Consider the following 22771-nt stretch of genomic DNA (forward strand, 5'->3'; position numbering starts at 1 on the left):
CGATCTAATTATGCTCTAAAAGTCCATAATGAAATGGTAATGTTTATAATCAAGTGTCTGTCATGTGGCTATAGTTTTTTTTCTTTACGGTGTGAAATGAGTGGCAAATTAAAATAGGGGAGTAACCAAGACAACATAAAAGTGCCAGAGTTGAAGAATCACCCGTAAACATAAACAGTGCAATTAGTCTAGTTTGCATCTTTTTCAAGTCTGTTTTCATAAATAATCCTGAGAAATGTTTTGTTCTTTGCTCTGGTGAACACTGTTCGTCACCCAAAGCAATAACAGAATGAGCCTAACCCTGGCACAACCCCACAACAAACTTTTGGAACCAAGGAAACTTCTTGGCCTCGTAAAACAGCAAGCAATTTTTTCTTTTCCTTTTGTGTGAGGTCTTTTGTGTAACCCACCACCGGAATTAAATGGCACAACCTCGACAAGTCAGAAAGGAGATGTTTTCATTATTTCACATGAGGCCAGGCCGCCCCAATAGAGGGAAAAAGCCCTGAGGAGCTGCCTGAGCCACATTCAAACCCCCAACAGATGTGTATCATGTAACTGAGTGCAGCAGGAAGAACAGACACTCCATTTTACCCAGAGGTCTAATAGGAAGCTAAAGGAAGGCTAAGGTTTCACGGCGGCGTAATGCAATCCCATCTGTACCCTCACTTTTGCAGCTGAACAATACGCAGGGAGAGCCTCGGCCAAGATGAGCGGTAAATCAGGCCCTCTGTCTCATGAGGATTGCCCCAGAAGCTGGCTTATGGGAGGTTATGCACAGGCAATTGGATGTGTACATTACCTTCGGTAGGCCGGGCATGTCAAATAGTGAGGCGAATGCTCAGCTTGCTAATGCATCTTGTACTGTAATAGTACTCAGAGCAACCCAGGGGTGAGTTGTTGCCGCTCTGCAGGGGTCTGCTGTTTCTGTCTGCGATCGCACTTTCCCGTACTCCAGAAAGTGTCCTGAGCAAGGATTGGAGAGTCTCCAGCATCAGTTCCAGCCGCGAGGAGAGTCTCCGATCGGGCATAGCGAAACCAAGGGGTTTTGCCAAGAATTTCAATGTGGGGGGACATTATTGTTGATTTTATTTGTATAGGAGACAATACGTTAGAGTATTAGTCTGATTCATTATCAAGCATAATGGGCTCCGTCTTTTATTGTGCCACCCAGTGTTGTTGTTCTGGAGGCATAACTGAAGGCCTCCCCTCTTTTTTCCTGTCGAATTCCCTGTAAGCAGGGTGACTGGGGAGACCGTAAAGAAGAAGAAGGAAAAAAGCACCTTCTCCTCCCCACCTCCACCCTCATTCAGATGTATTTCTCAGGGGCCCCGGGAATAGGAAGGAGGAGAGGGAAGCTAATTCGTCAATGATCTTCCTCTAATCCCCCTCTCTCTCCTGCTCTCTTTGCCTGAAGGCACTCAAAGTAATACAACCCTCCCCCATCCCACCCCTCTCACTCACACACACACACACACTCACACACTCACACTGCATTCACGCTGAGTCTGCCTCAACATGTCCAGTGGGAGAAGATAAATGGAGAGGGTTGCTTCGCAGTTCCGAGGTGTTTTGCGTCCTGCGAGGGCCCGTGTTGCTCGGCGCTGCCTGGGCGGTAAAGTGGTGATTATAGTCGGCGCGAGCTAGGTGTGGCGAGACAGGGCGGTGTCAGAGGCTTTGTCTAAAGCCTGCCGAGGGGGACCGGAGCGACACAAGCCAAAGGGCTCGGACTCGAGGAGGAGTCTGAATGACAACCGAAGAGAGACAGGGACCGGGATCTTAGCACCAGGCAGGGATCTGAACAGTCAGCCTTTCAAACACGGATTCCAAACATGGTTGAAAGGACTTGTGATCAACAGTGACCTTGTTGGGGAGTTCCATTGAAAGCTGGATTTTTAGCAGGTTTTGCATATACTTGAAAATTTGGGGGAACATTTCTGTCTGTCTGTATGTCTAGCTCTGTGGGTGAACCGAAGTAAAGTTTTTTTTTTTTTATCCTTCAAAGTGAACTGTTTGTAGGGATTTTACTTTTTGGGCTTGGTTTTTCTGACTCAAATGGATTCACCTTTGTACATGCTTTAATTCATTTGGGACTCCATGCGAAACATTTTGGGACTATGGGACTTCCTATTTCTGAAGTGGAGTGGAAAAACAGACTGTGGCACTTTTTCACACTACATTTCATAATCTTGATAAGTATGTTATATTATAGTAATTACAACAGTGACAAACCTGCCTTGCAAAATTCTTAATGACCTGTCAAAGTGGGCACAGGGCTTTTTCCTTTGTTTGTTTTTATATTCTCTCTTTGTCAGCGAGCGATTTTGTGTGGCGTCTCATGTGGTTCCCCATCAATATTATGCTTTAATATATTTTTCCTTGCCACTTAATCTACTAAACCCCTCTTCTACGGCACTTTTTACCCCCCCCCCCCACAAATGGGCTGACACCAGACATAATTTCACTGCATTTCTTACTTCCAGTAACTATATGCATGTGACAATAAACTTCCTTGTATCCTTGTATCCTTTAATGTTATGTTTTAAGCACAGGTCCTTTGTTGATTCAGAATTATCTCTCTCATAGGGTGGGAAATAGTGTTCATGGTGTTGAACATGCAGACTTATTGATTTAGAATGCAGTGTCAGGTAGTTTATCTTGGGAACTTGTTAGACAGAGATCAATGTCGGCTGTGTGTGCAATAGGTTGTTGGGACACACAGCGGCCATGCATTTGACGTTTCAATTGATTTTGAACGGCTAAACAATAAGGACCTTTATCAGCTCTATCTATGGGGTATGTCGACTTTATCGTTGTACTAGACACATGTATGGATATATATAAGGGGAGTATAATATGCTTCTTGTAATGCAAGCCTTTGTTGAATATTTTGTTTGGACACTTTTACCTGTGATTTATGTGAAGTTATGCATAATTAATTTTACAAGTAATTAATAATGTTTCTCCCTTCCTTCCTCCCTCCCTCTCTCCCTCCCTCTCGCCCATATCTCTCTCTCTCTCCCTCTCCCTCTGCACAGTTGCAGGTAAAGTGTCCCCAACGAGCTCCGATGTCCTTCTCAGTGTGCCCTCTGCCGGTGCCACTCTCAGTCCCCCTGAGGTGTACCTCCCTGCCAGCTTCAAGCTCTCCAATGCCCAGCTGGCCTTCTTCCTCCAGGAGACCCGCTCCTCCTCCTCATCCGCGGCCACAGGACGGCAGGGCGGCCACCCGCTGCAGAGGTCCGAGAGCTTTGTGGTTTTCCAAACCAAGGAGCTACCGGCGGTCAACATCAGCCTGGGTCCATTTGTGCGCGACCAGGTAGTGTCCAAAGACCTCCTGCAGCCCTCCAGCCCCCTGGACGTCCCTGGCCGACTGACAGTCAACTGGAAAGTGAGGGCGTTCATCGTCCAGTCACGGGTGTTTGCCAGCAACCCGGTGGTTCAGGTGTTCTTCTACATCGCCGGACGGGACTGGGACGACTTCAAGGCGCAGGACAGCCTGCCCTGTGTGCGGCTCCACGCCTTCAGGGACGTCCGGGAGATCAAGACCTCGTGCCGTCTGCAGGGGAACCTGGCCCAGTGCTTGGCCCAGCTGGAGCTCCCCATCACCTGGTTCAATGCCAACGTGGCTCCCCTGGGCCGCCGGAAAGGCTCGAGCGCCGACAGCCTGGAGCTGAGCAGCGGCAGCGAGAGCTTCCAGGTGGAGCTCTACTACACTTTACATGACCCGGATGGCAGCGGGGAGTGCGGCGAGAGCTTCCCCCGTCGAGGAGGAGGAGGAGGAGGTGGAGGAGGTGGAGGCGGCAGAGGTGAGGCCTCTTCCCAACAGCCTCTCCTCCGCATCGGAAGCATCAGCCTGTACCAACCCAGCCAGGAGGTGCTGGTGGTGGACAAGCAGCTGGACAAGAACATCTTCCTGCGTCTACCAGAGAAGCCTCTCAAGCCGGGCGAGACCTTGACCATCAGCCTCTTCTTAGTACCAAACTCCACCGTCGAGCAGTTCTCTCTCAAGTGAGTGTCTCTTTTCATTAACAGCATACTGGTCATGCATTCATATGATACACTCCTTTTGTATCTCTGAGTGGCACTTTCTAATCCTCTAGATTGGCTAACACTGTACGCTGTACGCAGACACACATCTTGTGACATCTTTTGAGTTTCTGCCGTATTACCCACCTTCAGAAGTGGAGACGGGTTCTCGGCAGCTCAGAGTAAAGCCATAATTGGTATTAATTGACATCTGTTCAAATTAAATTCCTCACAAGCTGACCCAGTTCTTGTTGAAATAGAGCTTTGGGGATATTTGGGGAAGCATGGCTTCACTCACTTACCCTGTGTATTTCGAATTTATTCCTCGTTGTCAACATAATGGGAGGGTTAGAGTTCCCGAGAAAGAAAATTATTATTTAAATCCTTGAAAGCCAGAAGAAAATGAGCTTTTTCCCCAGATGAGAGTAGCAAAGGGGTGGTGTTGGTGTGTGTGTGTGTGTGTGTGTGTGTGTGTGTGTGTATCGGGGGGGGGGGGGGGGGGGGTAGATATTAGCTGGGTTTTCAGGCATGTCGGCGCAACGCTTCGTAAACACAGTCACCCAAAACGTAATGGAAATTCTCAGACTTCAATTTAGGAATTCACCGTGAATTAATTAAGCTTCGATAACTCATTAAGCAGAGGGGGGAGAAGCCACCACTATGATTTATGCAGGCAGGGATAGTTTATTAGAATTATCTCACGAAAATGTGTCTGCATACATATTAGTGTCCGTGTGTATGTTTGTGTGAGGACTGAAGAGTTGTAATATTTGTTATATTAAAGCTCACCTACACGCCAAAACTTTATGTTTTAGTGATGAGATGTTATCCATGTTTAGTGTACAAGCAAGTCTCATTACCTAGCATCGGCACCTACATTAGTAACTAGTTTCTGCCGTTTACAGACATGGAAACAAAATCAGTGTGTGAATGCTTTGCAATGCTGCAGAGAGACTCTAAATTCGGTGGATGATTCGGCAGAACTCCTCTGGCACCATTTCACCGGGTCAGATGTCAGTGAGTTTAAGGCATGCCCTGGTTCTGCAGAACAGAGGAGAAATGCATTAGTTTCATTCTCTGTAAGCCTTCATATTTCAGTCAATCTGGGTGCAGGGCCCAATATTGTGACTTCACTCCTCAGAGGGGGAAAAGGCACTGTAATAAAACTGCCGTCAGGATAGAAGGATGAAAAAAGAACGTCTCAGACTCGGTCAGCTCAACTGAATAGGAATTCACAGTGCCAGAAGCCAACGGTTGAGGGTTACACACAAAAAAGTCTATTAAAGATGTAATAAAGAAAGTCTTTAAATATGAATTAAGCGTCGCCAGAAGTCTTCCTCCACTCCTCAATCCCACAATTCCTTTTTTCCCTCCCTGATTCTTTTTATTTCTGTGCCTTTGAAGGGGCTTGCCTGTTTTTTGCCCCTTATTGCAGGGGATCACATTTGAGTCTGTGAGGAAATACCCTGGAAACTATTCCCCACATATGAAACACGAAACATATGAGCGGAAGAGTATGTGTGAGTGAGCTTGTGTGTGTGTGTGCGTGCTGTGTGTGTGTGCACACTGTGTGTTTGTGTGTGTTGCTTACATCAAGACATATGCAGAATCTACTTCTCGTAGCTGAGATTTCTGTTACCATGGCAACGCAGTAATGTAGTATTAATCATTTCTTTTTCCTGCTTGTCATTGTTGTCCTATACTTCAGCTTTTAGAGCAGCCATAAATTATATCCCGTCAGAACGTTGCATACATTTGTTCCAATTGAAATGTTTGCAGTTGTTGAGAACACAATGCACAAATCCTCAGAAACTTGATGAAACGGTGCAGAATTACCCGCATGCCTTGATGTCATCATTTGCGCATTTGACATGGGAGATTTCTTTTTCTTGCATCGTTCGTAAATTTAGAGTGGGAGACGCAGAGTGCGTCCCTCTGTTTGTTTCCCGAGGGCAGATAAGTAACTCTTCAGATAGGATGCGGAGGCCTCGTTAGGGGCTGACGTTGCAGTCGTGAGTCGTGACACATATTCCATTCCCCGGAGGTGATTGTCATCTCGAGGAACGCGCGCAGGTTTTCGCCCAACGGGGTCTATTTCTGGGCACCTAAACGGCCCTGAGGATGTGTTCTGGGCCTTTTGCTCGCCCCGGCCCAGCCTCCGCTCCCTTTCCGTCTTCGTGGACCCATGATGCTGTGACTCAAGGCGACCATGCTGTCACACTCAGCCCCCTCTCTGTCTTTCTCCATCTTTCTCTCTATCGCTCTTTCTTTCTGTCTTTTCTCTCTGTCTCTCTCTGTCTATCTCTCTCGATGACAAAATACATCACAGCTTCGCCTGTCAACGCAGGCTTCGTTTCCAGACTCCCGCCTCACTCCCGTCTTCAGACAGTATCCTTTTCTCGGCGTACGTCTCCGATCAGACGGTCGTCCACTGGCGCCTCTTCTTCATTGTTTACCGGTTCGGCTTCATTGAGTATGCCACCTGCGAAGTCTTCCTCTCACTCCCACTGCCACTGTGCTATTTATGAAGGAGAAACTTGCCAGACGAACCATTTAGCTTTCGGCAACCGGGGGCTGAAGCTCTGCCAGCTCTAGAGGTCTTAAACATGGAGTCCTTGTACTGGGAGGATATGGGGCATGAAACCCTCTGTTTCCCCACAGGTTCTGTTTGGCTATTACAAATCCTTATTACTGCAGTTAAACTAAACGTTTATTCCTGCATTTCAAGCATCATATACTGTATATCCCCTATTTAAATAAAGTGTACAAAACTGAGTGGATAACTACATGTACACATATTTTCCTAAGACCGATATGTTTTTTTCAGGGCCGATACCGATATCAATTATTACCAAAACAGGAGGCCGATAACCGATATGTAAAACCGATATGTCAGTTGTCAAAAAAGGGGGTAGATAGTAAAGGCGATATGCTGCAAAAATTTCATTCAAAAGCATTTAATTATGCCAACTTTTCTTCTTTTGATACACAATTGTCTATCAACTTGCATCACTTGCAAGTGTATATCCTGTGTAGGCCTATCATGTTAATCCAAGAGCTGAGTGATAGCAATTATTTTCATAGAGTAGGCCTACACAATGGGCTATGTGCTTGTTAAAGGAACACGCCACCCAATGTCAGTATTAATATATGTTCTTACCTTAACTTTCACGAGTTGAGTCATACCTCTCCGGTGTCGGTACGTGCACTCAAACGATCTGGCTTGCGGCGCGAATGTGTTAGCATGTTGCTATGCTAGCGGGCCCAGACGTAGCCGTAGAGGGAGGAAGATAGCATTAATCAAACACATCCACGTTTTCCCTACTTAAATACAGTTGCACGAGTAGTTGATAAAAGGAGAAGCCCCTGGCTGCAGCTTGCAGATCGGGGCTGGGCTCAATGTGGGGCGGAGCACAACGTTGAGCTCAGCCCACCTTCAGCACGTCTTCTCACGCTGACAATGTCCATAGGGCCTACCTTGTTTCCTATATTTCTCAACATAATCTCTAGGAAGAATGCTTAAATCTATAAAAGCATTTAGAGGTTAGACTGTTAGGCTGGTGGAACTGGTACAATTGTAACAGCGGTACAAATGTACAAATGTAACAGTGTTTTATTCTCAAGATACGGTGTAGCTACGGAAACGTACACATGTAGGCTAATTGTAGAATCTTACAGCCATCCAAATATGAATGGTTTACTTAAATACTACCAGGGATATTAAGAAAAAGGTGCAAAATTCAAGCATCGCAATTTTTTATTTATTTTTTAAACCGCAACTGTTTGTTAAAGTTTGCTTCGTGAAATTTGAGACTTTTGGAACTTTTTGTATTTTACAGGGAACAGAAACGAAACCGGAAACGTTATTATTTTTTATGTTCTGGAACAGGAACACTTATTTAAAATAATGGTAACCGGTTAATACCGGTTTTATTTCGTTCCTCAAAGTTTTCGTTGCCTAATTAACTAAAAAAAAAAAAAGTAATTATTTTCCTGCACACTTTACCATGACGGCTGAGGTTCACTTCCTGTGTGACATCACATCAGACATTCGCTGACTGAATGGAGAGAGAGCGGTGGATTACAAAGTCTCCACTCCACATCTTAAATAAGAGGTAAATTACGATCCATCGTTAATTAAAACGCTCATTCCAAACACAATATCAATAGCTATATTTGTCGACTCCACGTTAATGATGGACTAGCGAACATTAGGCCTACTGGATGGCCTTTCCCCCCGACAGTTGGAATTTGTTGTTGCCCGAGTGGCATAACCACGTGTCTTAATAATGTCGTTACGTTTGTGTGGAAATTTTCTCTTTTAACAATAAACTACACATTTGAAATAATTGTAGGCCTATTTAATTATTATTATTATTAATTATATAATTATTATTATGTAATAATGGTTGTAATATTATTACATTTGGTTTAAGCTGGATGAGAAAGATGTGACAATTCTATAGCATTAAACAGCTGACAGGAACGAAATTAACCGTTCCGGGAACAGTATTTTTTTGTTCTAACCGTTTCGGGAACGTGAATTTATTGGTGGAACTCATAACCGGAAACGTTATAATTCCGTTTCTGTTCGGAACGAACCAATTGGGGAAAAAAAACGGTTCAAAGCCCTTAGCAGACCTTGTTGACCATATGTTATAGGGATACTAAAGAGGTTCATTGTGGCATGTTCCCGGGACTTGCACAGGCTACTAAACTATTCTATAAAGAAAATACTGATGGGCTAGAAATAAAATGCATTGATAATGTTATTGCTATAGGCCTATGTTTATGCAGGCTGGATGTAATGATCTTAGCGTAGCCTAGGCCTACTTAGATTAGGCTACCCAAGAAACGCATGGTGTAGCACAGATTCTAGAACGCTAGGGGGGAAGTTCAAGGAGGATTCGCTTTTATAGAGTTAAGCATTCTTCCTTGAGAAAAATTTAACTCCGAGTCCGGGTAAATAGACGGAGTCCGGGTAAATAGACGGACACAGAGAGGTCAGCGGGTAATGACGAGTTGGTTTTGGGCTGAGCTCAACGTTGCGCTCCGCCCCACATTGAGCCCAGCCCCGATCTGCAAGCTGCAGCCAGGGGTACTTGTGCTAACTAACAAATCAGACGGTGTAGTGGGCGGGACATTGCTCTTGACCACAGAGTAGCAAATGCAGGGAGTGAGAGACGCTTTACAGTCAAAGTAGCGCGTTTCATTCTTTATCCATTTCAATATCGGCTTATTGGTGGAAAAAATGACCGATACCGATTATTATAAAAATGCTAAATATCGGCCCTAATAATCGGCCAGGCCGATAATTGGTCATCCCCTACTCTGATTATGATAAAGGCCTAGTACATTTTCACAGTTATCAAAATGCTTTCCATAAAATTCAAAAGTAAAGATCATCACCACACACTGGTGGTGATGGTTTTTACATTTGAAGTCTGATATTACTGCGTATCACCAACACCTTGGATCTGAAAACGGCCAGTGCACAGGGATTTTGTCTTATTAGCTTTCCATACACTGTTTGAAGTATTCATTACACCGCCACGTGATACACCATGGACCGTTTTTTTGTCAGTGGGCTCACTACATCACTACTGCCTGGTTGGAAATCTCCGGGACATTGAGGTCCATACAGGTCTTATCCAGAGTGCACCCTACACCGTGTCTCCTCCCATAGAAACCTGTGGTGGAATACTGCGGTGGGTTTCCAGGAAGTCTCCCATCTAGGTCCTGCCCCAGGTCTAGACTTGCTTAGTCTGAGTGCACTCCCAGTGTTCAGGCCTGTTGTGGAGAGTCAATGGATGGCTAATATTTCACTCTCAGCATGCATGTTCATAAAAATTAAGAGCCTTTCAACAGGCTAACTCTACCCATAAACTGATCTTAAGCCCGCATGCAGGAGGGATAGCCTATTCAGTTTTTCTTTCTGTAACGAAAGGAGTACACACACCTGAGAAAGACTCCAGATGTCAGTTTCTTGGTTCTGAATGTAGGCTAACAACTGAAGTAGGCCTAGTCTGGTGCCCTCTTCCTCTGTCATGCTTTCGATTTCGAGTTTTGACAATGAGCAGCAGGAACAAATTGAACCCACGTAAACGACAATATAGGCTATAGGCCTGCTATCCGTCAGTTATGCTTAAACCCCGTTTTTTAATGCTGCCTAACAGAACATCCAGCTGAACTATAGTTATGAACACTACTTTAATCATTTCCATATTTAATTTTACGCACATATTTAATTTGCGGGAGTGCAGTGAATCATCATCAACGCACCTCTCTCATCCCGCCCACTCCCGCAAAGAGCTTTCAAAAGTTGTCCCGCGCCGCACTCTTTTGCGTCGGGACCCGCAGGTCTACCGCAGGAGTGCAGACCTCTAGTATCGATACTTTTAAGAATGACCGTGTTCTTTTGAAGTAACATGCGTGTAAGGCATGCTTCTAGTGCCTCCTCCCCTAGCCTGTGGCTGTGCGTCTTTTCTCTTCACACACGTATGCACAGCTGTCGTGCCATAAAAACAGCAAGAAATGGCTGCTGTTGTAACACATAATAAAAGGCTAATATCAAGTTGATTATCTCACTTGCATCTCTCAAGTTTGTGTTGCTAACCTACCTAGGCTGTGGGATTTAGGTAAGTTAGGCCTACTATTGGGTTTAACGTCATTTAGAAATAGGCTACGCTATGGAAGGGTTGCCACATGCACTGGATTTCCCAGGATTGTTCTCTTTTTTGAGTGACTGTTCCGGATAATTAATAATATTTCCGCGACACGAATTGTCCCGGTTTTTGGTGAAAATTAACTGATTATAATTTCTGCTAGTTTCAAACGGTTTTGTTCTTGGTTGTGTTTATCATACATCAAATCCCGTGTAGCCTACGTACACAGACATAAAAGGCTTGCTTTTTGGTGATTGGCAGCAAAAATAGAGTTTACATTAGTACCTAGCAACTGCCGCGCAACCAGACCCAGACCCCACTTTGTAGTTACATGCGCCCTTAAAGTGACAATGCACCATATTATTATTATATAGCCTAAGTTCAACAGCATACAATTAGCAGCCCCCCAACAGCATTTAATTAGCAGCCCTCAAATCAAATACATTTTTTAAAAAGTATTGAAGAAGTATCAAAATAGCCATTCCTGACTTGGTTTCGGTTTCTAAACAATTTTGGTATCGTGACAACACTAATCTCCTCTCTGTTTACCATGGGCAGCAAGAAGGTGTGGCCATAGGAAAGATGTTAGTCCAGTAAACCTATCTAAAACAATACAAAGAGAAGTAAGCTTTTTATTATTCTAGCTCTTGTTATGCCACAGTGATCTGAAGCAGTGCTTCTCAATTATGCCCTTTTAATGTCACATTAGATAGAAAATGCATCGTAGTACGGTATCCATAAATGTAATGATGCTGCATTTTGCACATATGCACTTAAATGTATAGAGGAAATGAATCAGGAAATGAGACATATACTCTAGATAAGTTCTATTCAAGAACCACTACTACAGAGATAAAGTGCTGTCACTTGAGAAAGCCGTATAATTGTATTTGGTACAGTAATATTGGCAGAACAATATGGTTACCTTAACTGGTCCATTTGTTCATAAGAGACAGGGCGAGACATCCTGTTCCTCTGAGGGGAATATCATTACTCCAAATTAGTCTTGCAGTGTAATTTAGCCTATGTCCATCTCTGTCCTATTGTATTACGTCTTCACAGGCTCTCCAGAGGTACTCTTGGAGGTGCCTAAGACTACAGCCCAATCTGAGATCATTAGGATCACTATTTGGATGCACCTCCATTTATCTCACAGGGAATCGCGTCATGAAATAACTCTGTTACCAGATACTGGATCAAAGGCACAGCCACAGGGCTGGAGTGCCGTCTCTGATACCTTTGATAGTAGTAATGTACCTGTACATAACATATCTCTCTCTCTCTCTCTCTCTTTTTTTTCTCTCTCTTTCTCTCTCTCTTTCTGTCACTCTCTCTTTCTGTCACTCACTCTCTCTCTCTCTGACTCATTCTTTCTCTCTCACTCACAGGCGCACACACACACACACACACACACACCACGCACATACACAATACAAAAAGAGTCTTATGAAATGTTATGCATGTAAGACTCTTTATTTAAAAAGGTAACAGGTTATTTTTAATCAAAGACCTTAATTTTAAGTATCATGTAAAACAAAAGACTCCTTTCTCTTAATATAAGATGGACATCCTGTTCTATGGACAGTGATGGGAATGATCTCATTGCATGTTTCATGAAGCTAAATTTAGTCGGTGTAATGGATATCTGGTCTTAAGGCTCATTGTGGTTGAAGTCTTGGTCGATTTCTCACTGTTGAATAGCTGCGGGTGAGCGGCATTAGCGTGCCCTCTTGTCTTGTCTCTGCTGATTACATTTCTTTATAATTGTTTACACGGACGCCTGGCAGTCGCCAAAGAGAGCGTGGCAGTTCATAGCGAGGCTCGGTTGGCTGACACCTGCTTTGTTGACATAAACATGGGCATTGAGTGGCGTGGTCAGGAGGAAAAGCGCATGGCATGAAGATGGGTGCCAGGGTGGGAGCTCTGCCCACTGGCTGGGCCCCCGCCACACGCTCGTGTGGCACGCAGAGAAATGAATTCCATGAATACTCCGACCGGCACGTATGAGAAATCAATTGAATTGCATGGGGAGAAACTGAGGCAATATTCACAATACGAGTAGGTGTTTGTGTTATTCTTGATTGTGTGTTGGTGTTTGTTGTGTGTGTGTTTGTGTGTAAATGTGTGTGTCTATGTGTGTGTAAATGTGTGTCGGTGTATGTTGGTGTGTCTGTGTGTTGGTGTGTGTCTATGTGTGTGTTTGTCTCTGTGTGCGGTGTGTGTTTGTGTGTTTGTATCTGCTCCAGGTGGCTGAAGGGAGTTTTCATAATGATAATAAATGCATGGATAGCTCTTGTCGCTCCATTATAATGGGAGAGAATGTAGCGGTGGGGGCCCCTTCCCATCATTCTGCTGTCTACATGACATTGCCATTGACCCTCGGCATCTTGTCTGGTGGCTCATCTAAAATGGTGCTACTTGCTTTTAAACGCATCTGAATGTTTCCCCTTGTTGCATTCATCAAGGCCTCCTGTGGCTATGGAGACCTATGATTCATCAGTATTCCGGTGACTTCTCCCGGGTGAAGGACAGACAGCCGGCTGAACAGCAGTCTGAGCGGCTGCAGAATTAACAGAATAATGCTAATTGTGAAGCGTGGACCTCAAGGCTGAGGCTGCTGCTGCTGCGGCGGCGGCGCTTGTTGTCCACATCTGTGTGTGGGGTCAGTGCGGTGAGGTGCACTGTGTAGCCCAAGTTGTCTGAGCTCCTAAGTGCACACAGAGCCAGCGGAAAGAGTAATTGGCACTCTTTACAGTAATTACCTTAACAACAACGGAAAACCGCAACACGGACCGGTAGGCCAACTACCGGGCCAACTCCACTCAACTACCCCCCCCCACCTACACACAGACACACATAAATACCCCCCCCACACACACACACACACACACACACACACACACACACAAATAACACACATAAATACACACCCAGCCCACACACACATAAATACACACCCAGCCCACACACACACACACACACACACACACACACACACACACACACACACACATAAAAACACACAAATACACACCCACCCCACACACACACACATAAACACACATAAATACACATCCACCCCACACACACACACACACACACACACACACAACATCCAGCCTCTCTGGTGCACACAGTCTCCCCAGGGGTGGATGCCTGGGGCCTGCCGATAAGGCAGCCTCATGCCCAGCTGCGGCAGCGGAGGACGAGCGTCTGTATGCCCAGCTCTAGGGCACTGCAGTTTATCCCTGCACACGCGTCCAGTGCACGCACTCACACTCTTATACGCGCACACACGCACCAGACAACACACATACATGCTTACACACACAGACACACACTCAACACAGGCATACACCTACACTCTGCCACTCACACTCAACACACACATAACATGAAAAATATACCTATGCCCACACACACACACACACACACTGATGTCGACAGCAGATGTGCACCCAGCGGAATTAAATTCACAGATGCAAACACACGCACATGGTTGTGTGTGTGTGTGTTTGTGTGAGTGTGTGTGTGTGTGAGACAGCACATTAGTCAGAGGCTTCTGAGTGTGCGAGGGTGCTGCCCAGGCTCCCAGACGGTCAGCGCGTGCAGGCCTTCAGAGCGCGTGCGTAACGCTCGGAGTGAAGGCCAACCCCCACGCCACCCCCTCTGTGTGTAATGGTCATATCTCTTTGGATGTGATGCCACTGAAGCCCTGCGTGCTACCGGCCTCCCTGCGGCAACGAGACTGCGGCTCACGCTTCAACATCACAGCTCACTCAACACTGCAAAATCCCCCCTCTTATTTTTAATATATATATTTTTTAAAAGAAAACTTTTTTTCCGTTTTTTTTTCTTCCCGAGAGCAGCCAAGGGGCATTCAGCCAGTGACTTGTCAGTTGTGCTTCTGTCTGCTCAACCTAATTAGTTTTTACAGCGGAGAGGCCTGCTAAGGCATATTATGGTGATATCATTTCCCTCGCCGCTTCAGAAGAGTGATCAATGGATTTTGGGATTGTTCCTGCTGAGGTATGATTCCTCTAAAGAAGCCCAAGTTGTAAATGTAATCTCCCTGGCTCGGGAAAGCGAGAGGCACGCCACCACCAGCCCCTGGACCGAGCCGCCCCCCCTTTAGCTTTTTATCACTTGCTCATCAAGCTCAGCCGCCGCCACACAGCACTGAGCGGAGCAGCAGAGAACAAAGCTGGCTCTCTCTCCAAAGTTTGCTTGCGTTGAGCACTCGAAGTCTCTACATGTTAATATTGGTTGAATAAGCCACTTACATGGTGTGCGGTATGGGCATGCACTGTCCATTTTCTGGTCGTTAAAGCACAGTTAACAGGACACCGTTAAAGCACTGTCACAGTCAGTCTCCACTCAACACAACTCAAATCAGGACCAGCACAATATATCACATAAGGGGATAATAACAGCTCTTGTGGGCACTTTATTTCCGGCATTAAGCAAAATCATTCTTGTTCTCTATCTCTATTCAGAATTGTTCAATAATCATAATGACTCATTTCCATACATACAACGAAAGCCATGTAAAAAAAATAAGTTCTATTTGAGTTGGGTTTGAGTGGGCAGTGGTTAGCTGTGAGCATCCTTAAAGCTATTGTTAACGTGTGCAGTTCTAGTGGAAGGTAGCTTTTGTCCAAAGGCCATGGCACAGCTTGCACTAGGCACTTATTATACACTTCCCAATGCCTGTTGAAATGCTCTGGTTCCATTTCTGATTACAGAGCCTTGGATGATCACAGGCATCATATGTCGATTAGATCCTCAAAGCCTCTTTGTTGCCAGATTCTGTAGTCAGAATTGCAGCACAATTACTTGAAGTATTACAATACACTAAATATAATAGTATTACTAAGGCATGTTAGCACTCTGAGCTTCTGCGCTAAACACAACTAGAAAGCTTAAAATAGATTAAATGGGATAGTGTGGCAGCTTCTGTAGTATGTGGGAATTAGACCCACATTTGTGTGAGGGTACAGTACCACTGTACTTACAGTATTGTGGCACAGTAATAGTCTTTTATTTATGTGTGCTTGTGGGTGTTTTCACATGGATTCATGACAGACCCCGAGTCCTATGAAGACCCAAACTTTTCCGCGAGTGTGACGGCGCTTTCATAAATCTACACGGGTGCGATCTCTTGTCAGACTACCAGCTGCGGTTATGCAAGAAAAGTTTTTATCCTCCCCAGGCTCGTCTCAGCCACGCTCATGAGGGAAGTGTTTTAGGAGATGCAGCTGCAGTGGTCTGACAAGTGCCTCAGCTGACAAGGCCTGAGTGTTTTCTTTCTCTCTCTCCCTCTCTCTCTCTCTCTCTCTCTCTCTTCTGTTCTCCCCCCCCCCCCCCATTGTTTTGTTTGCTTTTGTTCCTAATATTTTCCCTTCTTTGCCGGAAAGAGAAAGGAATCAGCCAACAGACAAAATAGACAAAAAAAAAAACGAACGTGAAGCCCCGGAAGAGCTCTGACTGCCATGTGTGTGAAACATTTCTGTCCCTGGAGCCTCAGGAGGCAGTGTATCATGAGGGTGATTTAGAAGACTGGGGGGTGTAAATTTGAACTCGTCCTTATTATTGATGCCTCCCAGCTAACTGGGCCAGGTTTGTTCTGGCGATTTCCATTGCCCCTGTGCTGCTATTTAATGGCTGCTTCGCCCGTCCGCCTCCTTGCACTCCTGAGTGATCCGTGACCCCCTTTTCTCTTTTGTATGGCCGTTATTAAAGCGCAGTAGACAAGTGGAGGATGTCAGGCGGAAAACGCCGTGCATCTCTCTCTCTGCTTTCTAACCAAGAGTGAAAATGTGTCATTTGTCCCGTGGAAGTATTGTCTTCGGGTAAGGTAGTCACGCTGTGCTTTTGTGCGAGAATGCGTCAGCTTATACACCATATTAACCTACATTCTCCACAAAGGCAAAGGCTCGTTTTTACATTTTTACATAGTTCCTGAAAATCCTCTTCCCCTCGACCACCTGCACCTGTCTTCAGGGAATATGTGCTCAGGTGCAGTTTGGAGTGCACCGTTGACAACCGGGGGCATTTTTCTTTTTTACCCCGTCATTAGGTAATGTCCGTATGCCACTACCAGCAACTCTGGAGAGGGTGAGAGCAGCACAATGCCACAACCTCTCAGTGGGCATAAACAACAAGCCAGGGTGCCAGTATTTTGCGCAGGCCATTTGGAAGCCAAGGCTGTCCACTCCGATCAGTCCCTGGGAGAGTTTGCTCCCAGTTGTCCCACCTGACCACGGAAGCCCCCGCCATCCTCGCCCCCTCCGCCCCTTCCTCTTCCTCCTCCTCTTCCTCCTCCACCACCCCCACCTCCTCCTCTGCCACCCTGGACCTACACTGGGTGTGGAGCAGCCGGCTGATGGGAAGAGACAGCCCCTGTTCCAGCAGACTTGGCACACCTCAGGCTCTGTGCTTATCGTCTGGACGGGTCCCTCAGGGCCCGAGATCATGTGGTGTCGAGGGAGAGGGAGAGAGAGAGAGGAAGGAAGAGGGAGGGAGGAAGGGAGAGAGAGAGGAAGAGAGAGGGAGGAGGAGTTGTTGAGGGCTGAGCCATGTGTAGACTCACACAGGTCTGAAACGAGGGAAGAGTACTGCAGCAGAAGATATATACACACACACACACACACACACACACACACACACACACACACACACACACCACCACCAAAAACAACAACAACAGCAAAATAACAGATAAGAAGTGGTGTATACCGTCTCTGTGTCTCTCTGCTGCTGCTGTGGTTTCCCCATGCACCAATAGCTGCCTGCTGCTCGTGACAAACCCTGCTACTAGATGTTACACAACTTGAGTGGTGACTCAAGCAATGTGGCTGTGTATTGATGTGGTGCCATCATCTGTCAGAGTAACCCCTCTTCTACGTTTCTTTCAAACTTCGAAAGGCATGCTGTCATATTTCTTCCAGCCTTAATGGCTGTTTGAGATGTGGAATGCCTAGACACATACATCACATTGCTTTCCAAATCTATTTCATAAGACTGCAGTCATATCAAATATAAAGTCTGACCAAAGATGCTTGATCTTGTGTTCGGAGAAGAAAACTAATATGGCTAGCTCTAAATTAAGGCATTCTCTTCAAATAGATACTCATAAATAAAATATGGATCCCTTTTGCATGTACTGATTTCATCTTTTTTGAATGGCAGGAAGCATTGAATATTTTTTGTATTGCAGTATTAATTTCAATTATTAATTCAGGTCATGTCAATATCAGTATGGAACAGTTCCTCTGCTGGTCCTTTTAACTGCAAAAACAAATACACGGCAATAAATGAATTCAGTGTCTCCTGATACCCAATGCAGATGCTTAAACAATTTGACTATCCATTAGAGTTGTTTGTAAAACCCTAAATTGTGAGTCGATGAAGACAAAGAAACGCAACAAGCTTTGCAAGTATATAGGCATCCCTTCAGCATTTCGCTGTTAGTCTGAGAATTGATAATCTCTTAATAGTTTGCCAAAAGACATTGTAAAATACGTGAATGAACTAATTTCCCTACAAATTGGCACGCATTATTAAATAATTTGCTGGGTATTGCATCATTTATCTCCATGGTAACCAGAGGTAGGCCCATTTCCCCTGGTGAAAATGAGTGATTTTATACTCATTTATTATAATGTAGAATTGATTGAGCATCCAATTGACTCCAGTTCATTTGGAGTTATCCCCATTTGGTGGTTCTGCCCCTAGAATAAGCACGCTTGAAAGAGAAATGGTTTCATCTGAAGGCTCGTCCATATTCCTTGCCATTCCAAATCAGATCCCTTTCCCATGCCACAAATAGATGTATCCCTGTTATAGTAGCCAGTCACTGGGATTTAAATGCAACTCTGTCTTTGATGAGGCTCATGGGAAGACATTTCAAGGCAGTTGCTGCTGCAAAGTCATCCACAAACCCACGTGGGCTTTCCAGCATTTGAAAGTGCCCCCTCTCGCCGTTCCCTTAACCCCCGGCTCTTCGTGAAAAGTGAAAAATCCCCTCATTACACAAAGGGAAGAGTGCTTTGTTACATTTGAGCAAACTTGGGAGTCGAGCGCAGACGTCTCCCGGAGCGTGTGAAAAGTAAATGTTGCCTCATCAGCCCTGATGCGGCGTAATCTGGTCTGAGCCCTTGATGGAACATAGAATTCCGCCTGTCACGACAGCGACGACGCTGGCTCAGGGGGCACTCTTCCGTCTCAGTGCCCCCTGCTCCCGCTCCACCTTTTTATTATTGTCGTCTACGTTGTCGTCAGTGTTGTTTTTGGCATAGCTCCGCGCCCAAACACACATAATGAAACGAGTCGTAAAGCAGACGGAAGAGCACGGGTGAGTGGGTTGAGCGCGGAGCTGGGTGCTAAAAAAGGGGCCGTGCATGGCAGATGAATGGCCTTTATTAAAACACAGACAGGGTCACCGTCCCTTGCTCCCACTGTCCTCGGTAATAGGACGAGGCCTCCCGATGTGAATCAGCTGACTTTCATAATCCACTCGCTCATTTTGTTAGCTTTGGCGGGGAGTTGATATTTTACAGTGGACGGACAGCGATCGCTACCGTTGTCGCTGCGGTCCAATTACACTTACAATCAGCAGCAATGCATGGGGGATCTAGCCCATTTAACCTGGAATCTTCTACTCCTCACCATGACCATCTGCAGCACGTGTGCCTAATGAGATCTCAGGGGTTTGAGTTATAACAGAATGGATCTCTGGTTGAAGTTGAGGGTCTACATGGACCATAAAGTACATAACAGTAGTTACCACTGAATTAGGTGTAACAACACACACCGCCGCAGACAGGTATGGATTGCTTTTGTGAAATGGCTTTTTAATGACTCCCTTCTCATCTTCTGCGAAGCCTTTGATTGCCACAACAGCGCTACGTTTCTGTCTGATTATACTAACGATTCTCATATGCCCTATCTACCCAGTTAACAGCAAGGCGATAGATTCTGGTTGAAAGCCATTCAAAGAAAAGCAGGGGAAAAAAGTTCAAATGAATTGTGAGGGGAAAGACAGACGGATTGTAAAAGAGAGCGCGACAAGAGAGGGAGTGCAGGGAGCTGAAGCGCAGCGACTTAAAAAGGGCCTTGGGAAGTAGATTAGGCAGAGGTTGCCGTGAGGACAGGTCTGAGTATATTAAACAGCGGCACCTGGCCACGTGAAGGTGAAGCCGAGGTCGCCACGAGTAATAGTTCCAGGCCTCCTCTGCGGGCACGGGTTAATTTACTCTTTTTCCCCTCTCTCTCTCCCCTCCTTCCTTTCTCAGTAGCTTGGTTTTGGACATAAATAGCCTGGTTCCTTCTTTAGTTTTTCTTTTCTTATATTTCTTGTTTGGTTCAGCAGTGTCCCTTCTCGAAATGAAAAAGAAAAAACACCCTTGAAGTGTGAACTAAAATGTCTTATTTATTTTTAGACCTATTCACTACAACCATGCCTGAAGATTACACTGCATGTTAACGGGTTTTATTTTTGGTCCAAGAAGATAAGTGTACTTTGCTTGAGTTTGTACCCTGCACTGCCAGCAGGTTTTGTGCAGAGACCTGGGTGCAGGTTTGCCACAGCCAATATAAGCAGAGCTAATAGAGAGTGAGCATAGCATCCATCACCAGTGACAGGTTGGATATGGCCTTCGGTGCTAGTGGGCCTCCTTGTGGTCTGCCCACATCATTACAGACTTGGGAGTCCTCCCAGTCTCCCATCTCCCATATTAGCCACTGATCGTGACAGCAGGGCACCAGAAATTAGGTTAAAGTAAGACTACATGGCTGAGCATTCATTCTGTTCAGCAGTGGCCAGAGGCTTAGTTTCCTTTTGAGGGTGAGAGTGTGGAGGGGGGGGGGGGGGTCATTTTGGAACAATGGGACAAGTGCAGCGTTTGTCATCAAGTACCTCCGAAGCTGACCTATTTGCTGCAGATTGGCAACAACAACAACAAAAAAACAAATGCAAGATTCTTGCATTCAGCATGAAATCTGATTAGCCAAACAAGCCACCGGGCACAGCCTGGTGGAAGTGCCATGGAGCAGCTGTGCTGTTGGAAGTGATTTGCTTAAGAGGCTAGGCACCAGATCCACGTGAGAGGAAGGAGCTGAGGAGGCATTGGAGTCAGAATGGGTGTGCTAGCAGGGCTTGACTGTAATAAGTGCTGGTGTTTGTTAATAATGGATGTAAACCTCACTCCCTCGCAAGTGCATTTGTCACTTGCTGTGGCACGCTGCTTAATTGTCTTAAGGATATAAGTTAACATCAGGAGCTAACTGCATAGCCACTGTTTCTTACTGCACTTTAGCTGTGCGGCAGTTTGATCAATGTGAGCGCGACTAAGCAGAATGAATAGAGGGGGAGTGTGATCCGCACAACAAGCCGCCTCCACATCTGTGGATTACATTTCTCATTTCTCCTGTTTCGTCTCCTTTTCATTCCTCCTTGCCTCCTCTGTCCCCTCCAGCCCGCCGATCCTCTTGTTCTGCCGGCCGTTATTATCAGCTTTGACATTCATTCAGCTCGGGAGGGGGAAAAGGATTCTGGTATTTGGTTGATCTTCAGAAGTGCTTGACATGACATTTATCTTTCCATCAAATTAATGTACAGCGTCAGTCTTGCAGTGCTCCGCAGAGACTGTCTCAGGGGCCGCCAGCATAAGTGCATGAATGCTGATGGAAAATAACTCTCTAATCCCCCTCTGCAATAATGGGAATCTCTCAAGCACCAAATCCTTTACTTCATCCTCGCCTGATTCTTGGGGCTGTGAAATTATTATACCTAAATATGCTAATTCAGATGGGGGCCTCCAGGCCCCTTTATCCAATCACGGCATCCCATCCGCCTGATTGGTATTCAGGTTAAGCCCAGGCTCTCCTGTCAGTGTAGTTACCATGACACAATCTCATCTTCTCCCAACGCAGCGTCTGTAGTTAGTTGGTAATCTGTATTAATGGCGTGGCCCTCTCAATCTCAGTGTCCCCTGATAAGATCTACACGAAGTCACTGAAGCTCCTGGATGGGGCCTCCCTTCCCACACACACACACACACACACACACACACACACACACACACACACACACACACACACACACACAGACACTACGGAGTGACTTTTCGCGGGGGCCTTGGAATAAAAATATTATTCCCGGGCCTGGCATGCACTGACGTGGCCAATGAAATGTCAGCGCCTCCGTTTCAGAGAGGGTGATTTCCTTGTTCTCCGCCGATGCTGGCAGCCCTGAGCTCCGCTCGCCTTATCAAATAAATTGGAGAGCGGCTTTTTTCCCGATTGCCTGCGCAGAAAGAGGTTTTGGCTCACCCGAGGGTCTTCCGCTCCTGGCTCCAGCTGATGGGAAAACTACTTAGAATAATTGTGTTCAGGGAGGGCGGATTGCGAGGGCCTTTGCTGTGACTCTCGCGGTGCTATCGTTCATGCTCTCTCTCATCGTGGTTCCACGTTCGGGGCCGTCTGCATCAGTGCAATCTGGAGCCGGAGCTGGATGAGGGGGGACACGTCACCTTACCAGCACTTAACCTCATAGACAGGAGTCTCTCCCTGCCTCCTCCTGCGCTGTTTTCCAGGCCTTGTTTGCATCCCATAATTGCCTTTTTTGCTGTAGGTCGGGAGTCATCTCCATGGCAATGGCTGGAGTCATCGTAGGCAGCAGTCGTAATGCCCTGCACTGTGGCTGCTCATTTGGAAAGCTGGGTATTGGTTTGCTTGGGAGCAGGGTCAGGGAAGGCCACATTTAGCCTCTTTGCCTGCATGGAATTAAACTGATTCCAAAGTTTGTGGGATTTCAATTGCTAGCAGGATATCCACAATGGCGCCATTGAAGTCCCAGCATGCCTTTTGATTTTATGTCGTTGTTTGTTTCTGTAGTTCTTCAAAGCAGTCTCTCTCTCTGCCAACTGCATATCACAGTCAAAATATCTTGTTGTCAAATTGAATTCCATCCATTGAGAAAGGGAAAAAAACATGTTGTTTTGTCATCATAACCAGTTTTGTTGTGATTTAAAGTCGATAATCTGTGTTGATAGATGCGAGAGCTTTGCACTGGGTGC

General features: G+C 45.8%; 1 protein-coding gene across 1 annotated transcript in view; it reads left to right on the forward strand.

The window, feature by feature from the left end:
- tmem132e (transmembrane protein 132E) overlaps positions 1-22771 on the forward strand; it is a 159936-nt gene that overhangs the window by 107191 nt on the left and 29974 nt on the right. The window contains exon 2 of the mRNA XM_076274138.1: positions 3039-4008. Within this exon, the coding sequence (XP_076130253.1) occupies positions 3039-4008 (970 nt within the window). The remainder of the gene's footprint in view (positions 1-3038; positions 4009-22771) is intronic.

The sequence above is a fragment of the Alosa pseudoharengus genome, unplaced genomic scaffold, assembly GCF_046254945.1.
Source record: "Alosa pseudoharengus isolate Yale_2024_CS ecotype anadromous, Long Island Sound unplaced genomic scaffold, YU_APseudo_1.1 YU_APseudo_1.1_scf_8, whole genome shotgun sequence".
NCBI lineage: Eukaryota > Metazoa > Chordata > Actinopteri > Clupeiformes > Clupeidae > Alosa > Alosa pseudoharengus.